The 9290-nt window shown below is 39.1% G+C and overlaps 1 protein-coding gene across 1 annotated transcript; it reads left to right on the top strand.

Annotated features, from left to right (window-relative positions):
• The first annotated feature begins 8134 nt into the window (after positions 1-8134).
• On the top strand, positions 8135-9049 carry LOC108364036 (uncharacterized). Its single transcript, XM_017617587.1, has one exon. The coding sequence runs from the start codon at positions 8135-8137 to the stop codon at positions 9047-9049; it is 915 nt and encodes a 304-aa protein (XP_017473076.1).
• The last annotated feature ends 241 nt before the right edge of the window (positions 9050-9290 follow it).

The raw sequence follows: 9290 nt of genomic DNA, 5'->3' as shown, positions 1-9290 counted from the left end.
CGATACACCATTTCAATTTTAAAGATTGCAGTTCCGAATTCGATTGACATTGGGAATCACAATCACTATTGCTCAAGGTTATCCTTTGGAAAAGTGTGGTTTGGAGTGAGATGCGGATTGGTTCTTAGATGTTGTGTGTTCCCGTGCGGCAAACCAGATATCCTTGATATCAATGCAGAGAATGGAAACACGACGAATATTGTGTGCACACAAGTACTTATTACAAAATCAAACTCATATGAAACGTATGCTTTGTTTCGTTAATAATTTATCATCCATGTAACAGGAATATGCCACAGCAAAGCGTGGCAGGGTATAGCTAGTTAATAAAATAAGTCGATGGAACTCAATATTTGAAATGATAGAATCCCTTTTGAATTTTAAACAGCATATTAATGGAAACGATATGGGATTTTCTAGTGACTGTGAAATTGATTGGAACTTCATAGAATACTTTGTCGATGCATTTACACCAATGGCGCAATGTACCAAACAACTTCAAGCTGAACAATACATTATCGGCGATTTTTACAGAGACTGGTTTCTATGTGAAGCCAAATTAAAAAAAAAAATGGGTGAAAATCATATATGTAATACTCCTATATTGGCAGTAAGAGCTAGTACTGTCCGAAAACACTACAGTACAGATATATCAATGAACACGTACGAAAGAATAAGAACACATACGTTTATAAATAAACATGTACACAACACATATACAAAAAAGGCACTCAAGTACACAATACATTGACAAAACCGGTACTTGACTGTCTCGCTTTGATTTCGGAATGCTTACACATTGAGAAGTTAGCTTACTGCCAATATAGAAGTATTACATATATGGTGAAAATCCGTTTGCAATAAAGTTGTTGGAGTGTATGAGAAGAAGGAAAGAAAAATTACTCGACAATATTGTATTCCTTTCTGGTATATACTTCGACCCAAGATTCAACTTTCTGGATTCACCTATATTAATGATGACCAAAGGAAAAGTGCAGTGGTATATTATATTGTAAATAATCTAATATCTTAACATTGCAAGATAAATAAAATTTTTTTATAGGTACACATGTTAAGAACAAATGCAACGCTTAGTCAATTAAATGGAGATGGAACTTCAAGTAACGAAGGAATTGACCCTCAAGAGGATATACATACATGTTTCGGGAAATGATCCCTACAACATCTTAGAAGAAGAGCTAAATAATATGACCAGCAGCCGATTGACAACTCAAAATAGTGCCAATATTCGCCAAAAGCTTGACAATTTAGCATACGGACAAAGAATGTCACTCGCAACAAATGTACTCGACCATTGGAAAAATCTGTATACTAAAGAAAGAGACTTATTTAAGCTGTCTGAAGTCATTTTAGCAGTTCCATCGAGTCAAGTTTCCGTAGAAAGAGCATTCAGCGCGCTATCCACAATTATAACAAACCAGCGCTCAAGACTAAGCGTTCCCACGACAGTCGGGTCTACGTAACCGGAACGACCCAGATTTATATCTGGCCAAGGACTGTCACTCCAGCAACACTCCCCAAAAAGTCTTTGGGGAATTTGTATGCTGCTACAACAACAACAACTAAGCAGTGACACAATTAATAATTTATTGATAGTAAAGCTGAACAACAATTTACTGGAAAAAGTTAGTTTCTAAAAATCTGATCTATATTTTGTGAATGTTGAACTATACTCAACATACAGTGTATATAAAATGAACTCAACGTTGCCTGCCTATTCTGATGGTCTTAGAGTACTGCCAGCCCATGTTGAAAGTGCATTGCTGCACCTATAAGTTAACATACTTCAGATGACTTGAAATTTAGATAGAATTTTATTTACAATATATATAAAATGAATTCAACGTTGCCTGTCAATTCTGATGGTCTTAGAGTACTGCCAGCCCATGTTAAAAGTGCATTGTTGCACCTATAAGTCAGCATATTTCAGATGACTTGAAATTTTGATACAATTTTATTTACAGTGCATATAAAATGAATTCAAGGTTGCCTGCCAATTCTGATAGTCTTAAAGTACTGCCAGCCCATGTTGAAAGTGCATTGTTGCAACCATAACTCAACATACTTCAGATGGGCTCTCCTTATCATAAGACATTATTAATATTATAAATAGACTAGCTATACCCTGCCACGCTTTGCTGTGGCATATTCCTGTTACATGGATGATAAATTATTAACGAAACAAAGCATACGTTTCATATGAGTTTGATTTTGTAATAAGTACTTGTGTGCACACAATATTCGTCGTGTTTCCATTCTCTGCATTGATATCAAGGATATCTGGCTTGCCGACACGGGAACACGCAACATCTAAGAACCAATCCGCATCTCACTCTAAACCACACTTTTCCAAAGGATAACCTTGAGCAATAGTGATTGTGATTCCCAATGTCAATCGAATTCGGAACTGCAATGTTTAAAATTGAAATGGTGTATCGCTCGGAATCATGGGATTTCTCCACCTTTGAAAGGCCACGTGAAAATCTTTACTTACACTACGTTCTTCACCAATTTCTTAACTGCGAGTCGCGTACTGTTTAGGAGTTTTAGCTGATTAATATTCCGCAACGTGATAATTGGTACACCTATTTTCAATTCAGTATGTGGGGTCATCCCTGGAAGATAATCGAGTTCAAAAATTCCGTTGCATAATTAACTGATTCGTCTTCTTCCACAACGGTGTTTATCGACGCATATGTTATTGTTTAAGCGACTTATGCATTTCCCGCTTAAACAAAGAACAGCGAACACACAAACGCACTTGTTTTTAAAGGCACTTCGCTCGTGTTTAATGGGGTATGCATTTTTTATGCAATTCTCAAATATCTCTTCGCTGAACTTAGTGAAGTGATAAGTCGCTGGCATTTTCAGCTATGGTCAGCGCTAACCCAGTTTGGCTATCACACGGTGCTTTGAGCATCACCCACACTCCACTCCCGGAGTAAGTTTTGGCATGGTATTAAGCTACTGCTTACAAACCACACTGGGGCTCTGCACGAATGCATCCCTGGATAAATCCCAGCTCATTGCCCAGCAGCCTAAGGCAGCTAGAGCATGACTCCTCCAATGGAGTCCCACAATGAATACACGGTGAAACGGTCACATCTTGCGCTACCGCTTCATCAGCCTACCCGCATATCTCTCTCTCTCTCTCTTTCTCTCTCGCATATCAGGTATATGAAGTGCGTGGCTGACTTCATGTGCACCTATAAACCATACGGACTCATTGAGCTCGATACACAAACACTCGCAAAGGTAATCCCTACCTCCTCATCTACTCTAACTCGACCACAACTCTAAACCTGGGCTCGAATCGTCACATACGATATCGTATTACTCGTCACGTAAAAACAAATTTTTCAGATTATGACGTACGTGAACGTAGTCTTTGTCTCATTCAGCTTATACTGCCTGACGTATCACGTAATTTTCTTTCGTATGGTTTTCGATCGGTGAACGGATGTTACGATTTGAGTCCTGGTCTCCCGCTCTCCCTCAGCTAAACAGTTGTCACTTTGAATGCCGGATTGAATAACATTAGTGGTGTTCACCAAAGTGAGCAAGTGGCCTGGCAGTCTGGTAAAAGAGCAGACCAGCTCAAGCAACGACTGTTGTCAATACCACTCTTATTTAGTTGATAGACATCCTTATTCTTCGCAGCAAGAATAGCTCGTTCACTGAGCCTGTAATTAATTTTCTTAATTAAGAAACATTCTTTCCATCAGTTCTCCTTTTGATGTTCCTTAGTTACAAAAATTATCAGGCAATACAATTCGTCTTAATCTCTCGTTAGCTGGCAGCTTTCCGTTCCCAATGTCCAGTACTTGTCGCGAAAATCCCTCGGCTGCAGTGTATATATGTATGTTCGTCTAGCCACAATGTTGACTATTTCAGGTAAGCATTTATCTAGTGTTAATCAAGAAATTACAGACAATGTTTGCGTAAAATCTCCTGAGGGCAATATCAATACATTCCCGAATGGTTGGACGTTTCCATGCAAATCCCGCGACAATGGATCAAGGACCTCAAGCAATTTTTTATGTGCCATCGTGCACTGATCTCAAATAATTAGTTTAAATTTTTGTACTACTTTTTCCATACCGGATGTTCTGGAAATATTGCAAGTAGGAGTTTCGATGATTTATATGTTCAATGGCAGCTTAAGAGCTGAATTAGCAATGTTTCCACCTGGTAGCAATTCCAGGCGAAGCGATAGCTAAGGTTATGTAATTGTTTGAACGAACCGTTGCCATAAATAATCAATCTTATTTGGCGCTGTAAACGCCTAAGCCATTTTGGCCGAGGTCGACAAAGAACGCCAGTCGTTTCTCTCTGTGCCAACTGACGACAATGGGAAATGCCCCGTGAAGCCAAGTTCTTATCCACTTGGTCTCTCCCTCTTCCTCTGCTACCACCAGCGGATTGCGAGTTTAATACTTTCAGAACTGGAACGTCGCTTCCCATTCGAACGACGTGGCCAAGCCAGCGGAGCCGCTGTATTTTCATTCGATACACTATGTCCATTTCGTTGTAAAGCTCATACAACTCATCGTTCCATCGTCTGCGGTACTCCCGTCGCCAACGCGCAGAGGCCTGTAAATCTTCCCTAAGATCTTTCTCTCCAATACTTCAAGAGCCGTCTCATCGAATGTTGTCATTGTCTAAGCTTCTGCGCCATATACCAGCATGGGCATGATGAGTGACTTATAGAGTGTGGTTTTTGTACGTCGAGAGAGAACTTTACTCCCGAATTGCCTATTCAGTCCAAATTTGCATTTGTTGGCTAGAGTGATTCTGCATTGGATTTCCATACTGACATTATTATCGGTGTTAATGCTGGTTCCCAAGTAAACGACATTCTCTACTTTCTCGATATTACAACTGGCAACAGTAATGTGGGTGTCAAGGCGGGACTGCTCTGACTCTTTGTTTGATGACAGGAGATACTTCGTCTTGTCTTCGTTGATCACCAAACCCAATCGCTTTGCTTCTTTACCCAACTTGGAAAAGGCAGGACAGACTTCGACGTTTTTGTTACCGATGATATCGATGTCATTGGTATACACCAGAAATTACACGCCAGGAGTTCACAATAGTAATAGTAATCATAATCATAATAATATTATCTGATGTTATTCAAAATTTCTTTACTCGCAATATACTTAGGCCAAAAACATAGTGGAGCGGCGAGCGAAGAGCATCGAGCAAAGCGTCGATTTCAAACGCATATGTTTCAATGGGATAGCCATATATCTAATACTTCTATATTGATAGTAACGTATCTTCACTATGTGTTTTTATTCCGCAATCAAAGGGAGACAGCCTATCAAATAAATGTTTGCTTGTGTTAGTATAAATGTATATTTGTGAACTATTACAAACAAACCACTGTCAAGTCACTCCAGGAGCGGTTTAAATTACAAATATTAAAAAAATAGAAAAATAAAATAACCAAATATTTTTTCCTGAACGTGATTGGGGCGAGCTTTGTGGTAACCGGCGGATTTGAATAAGCCGCAAGAGATATATAAGTTACACTTGAGGCGATTACCATAACCACTCTTAAAAGATAGGATGAGAGGATCCGTGCCTTCCTTTCCAGAACCTTAGCCAGCATGTAGCGTCTGCCCGTTTTCCCTGATACGGTTCATTTTTAAATAAATAGTATAACTGACGCGTGCAACACGATTCCTTTTTCCTTACTTTTTTTTTCAAAAGTTAAACACAATTTTTTTTGGCTTTAATTAAAATTTAATTTTCTAAAATATTGACGATTACTGCACCGCTCATTCTAAGTACATTGGTTGTTTGGTTTTCTCGTTCTATCATTATATATCTGCGGATGTACTTTTAACGTACTGCCAATATAGAAGTATTACATATATTGGGAGAGCGTATAGTGAAGAGCAAAGCGTACACACACTTTTTTAATTGAAGTTTTACTCGATGAAAGCTCTTCGCTTCAATTTTAAGTCTTCATTATTTCATTTCACGGGATATTTTTATGTTTTCGTTACGCTTTTTATCATTTCTTCATTTATATCCGTAACTTTTTATTATTTTTTTTCCATTGCGTAATTTGTATACCAACTTATCACTTCGTTTGATAAGATATCGTAAATTCTCTTTTTTCAAACTGTCCGGATTTGGATAAGTAGAAACATTAAACAAAAAATCTCTAGTAAAGCTTTCCCAATCACTTTCCGTTTCGAACAAGTTATAATACTTCATTTAATTTCAATATTTTTAGTTTATTTTACATATTGCATAATTCTTGTTGGAGCAGATGAATTTGTGTATATTTCTACAAAGTAGTTACAGTCTTGTACCACTGTGCCTGCGCTGCATGCATAGGTGCATACATGAAACATATCGGCCGATGTTGTTTTTCTTTATCTTATTTACATATGTACGTACATGCAAATGTCTTTGCTACAGCAAGTGGGTACGCACATAGTTACGCACATCTTAACTTAGTTATATACATATTTACATACATTCATATATATAGGGTTATACATATCAACGCATTCCTTAGCATAACAACACAAATACTGTAAATTGTTATTATCAATTGTTCTCTCAACATCATTCGATGTTACGATAACTGGTTCTTTCCAATAAGAGTTTTGCTTTATAAGTTTCTAGCACAATGTACAAGTGGTTAGTCGAAATAAATCAGTGAAAATTAGCAGTCGAGTTTTTCTTCTACGAGGCTCATTAATTTGAGTTCAAACAGTGGCGACCGTGACAGGGCTTATACCTGGCAAATGGCTAAGTCCTGAATTCTTTAAATCGTTGTAGTGCATTTTTTTCGTTACACGTTGAACTATGGTGTTCAAACTATAATTACGGCACTCAATATAGCATCATTTCGAGTCACCGCTAGCTACATTTAATAATGAGCAAGGCAAAAGCAGAAAGTCAGGAGGAGCAGTTATCCGGGTTACGCCAACAACGCGCCACAATGGAAAGAAATTTTAAAAGCATCGCCGCCAAAATCGAACAAGATAAGCCGGGTGATCTTGCAGTCGTTGAATGTCGAGCGGAAATTTTGGAGGCATATTTTCAACAAATTTGCCAATTGCAAACGAAGATTGAAAAAATCGATCCAGATGACGAGCATCGAGCCGAAATTGAAGACTTATTCGTCGCTGCAAAGGCAATGATATCAAGGCGTATAGGCAAGGGCAGAAAAGATTAGCCTGATGACTCCGGTGTAGTTAATGTGACAAATTGCTCCAATATCTTGCACCAAAGTCGTCTACCGTCATTAAAGCTGCCTAAGTTTGATGGCAAATACGGTGAATATAATCGCTTCATTACATCGTTTCGAAACCTGGTTCATGAGGATAAATCTATACCAGTCATCGACAAATTTAACTATTTATTGAGTTCTTTGTCAGGCAACGCATTGAACGTCGTCGCACCGTTCCAAGTGTCAGAGGAAAACTACACAAAGGCACTCAAACAACTTGAGGAGCGCTACGACAAACGGGTATTAATATTTTTAGAACACATAACTAGCTTGTTCATTATTCAAACCATGCCAAAGCCGGATCCATCAAGTCTCCGCACAATTCTAGACACAGTTTCTGCTCTCCGAGGTTCGTTGTTGTCTTTGGGCTCCGAGGCAGACGTTATGATCGCGATAATTATTCAATTAGTTTTATCAAAGATAGATGGAGAGTCAAAACTTACTTATGACAGGAAGCAAAGCTTCGAAAAATTACCAACTTGGGAATTCTGTTACGACACTTTAAGTCGGCATTGCCAAATTCTCGAAAGCAACATGAAACCGCAATATGAAAGGAGCAAAGGCGCACATCATAAGCAAGCATCAAGCTCATTCGTGACTGCACAAAGCAAATCACCATCGAATTGTTTAAAATGCCAGTCAACTGATCATCATTTAGCAAGTTGTCCTCAGTTCCTGTCGCTTCCAGTAGGGGACAGGTATAAGTTGACCAAACAACTGAATCTTTGCCTCAACTGTCTTCGTAAAGGACACATGATTTCAAAATGTCCTTCCAAATCAAAACGCCGTGTATGCCAAAATTCACACCATACCGCGTTGCATCGTCATATCTCGGCAGATAACAATGGAGCTCATATGAGTGAAACAATTGCGTCGCAACCACCTGTTCTATCGTTAGTATCACAAAGTACTCGGCGTGCACTTATTCCTACAGCTCTTGTCTTAATCAAAGACAAGTATGGCAGTTTTCAAACAGCGCGGGCTCTTCTAGACTCGTCCTCTGAAATTAACTTCATTACTGAAGAGCTGGCTAAACGACTTCAACTTGGGTTTCAGCGAAATAATCAAGAAATTCCTGGTATTGCAGATGTTCTAACCAACTTGCGGTTTTCAGTCAAAACAGTTATTAAATCTCGAGTGTCTAGCTATGAATTCACTTCAGATCTTGCCGTCACAAACCGAATTTCGCTTCAGCAGCCAGAACATTGTTTGGACACTACCAACTGGAATCTTCCAGAAGGCATTATACTGGCTGATCCGCTCTTCTACAAACCACAAAAAATCGATTTGTTGCTAGGCTCGCAAGTCTTCTTTGAAATATTCATCGGTAACAACCAAACATTAAGTGAATACTCACCGCGACTAATCAATACCACATTGGGCTGGATTGTTGGGGGAAAATTGGACAGCAAGTCTAGATCGAATTTATACACGTGCAATGTCGCTACGCGTAATGGACTTGACACAATACTGAAAAAATTCTGGGAACTTGAAGATTTCGCAAACGACCAGGTGAAACATTCCATATATACTCCAGAGGAACAAGAATGTGAGAATCATTTCAAGGGGCACGCTAAGGTGCTCGCAAATGGTCGCATTGTAGTCTCTTTGCCATTTGAGCAGTCTCCAAATTTACTTGGAGAGTCCATCGACATTGCTAAACGCCGTTTCCTGCAACTCGAACGTCGCCTTGAACGTGATGCTGCATTAAAGGAAATGTACTCAGCATTCTTGCAAGAATTTGGATCTTGGGCATATGAGCCCTTGTAACGGATTGGAATTGACTTCTCCACATTACGTAATACCACACCACTGTGTAGTACGACCAGAGAGTTCGACAACTAAGTTGCGTGTGGTATTCGATGCGTCAGCTCAAACCACAGCACATTGCTCACTCAATGACCTGGTTATGATTGGGCCCACAATTCAGCAAAATCTTATCTTAACACTATTAGCATTTCGATTGCATCGTTACGGAGTTACCGCTGACATTTGCAAAATGTATCGGCAA

This window comes from Rhagoletis zephyria, unplaced genomic scaffold (genome assembly GCF_001687245.7).
Source record: "Rhagoletis zephyria isolate East Lansing unplaced genomic scaffold, Rhagoletis_zephyria_1.1 Rzeph_scaffold_01446, whole genome shotgun sequence".
Classification (NCBI taxonomy): Eukaryota; Metazoa; Arthropoda; class Insecta; order Diptera; family Tephritidae; genus Rhagoletis; species Rhagoletis zephyria.
Note: the sequence above shows the minus strand (reverse complement) of the source record. Positions and strands in the feature narration are given on the sequence as shown.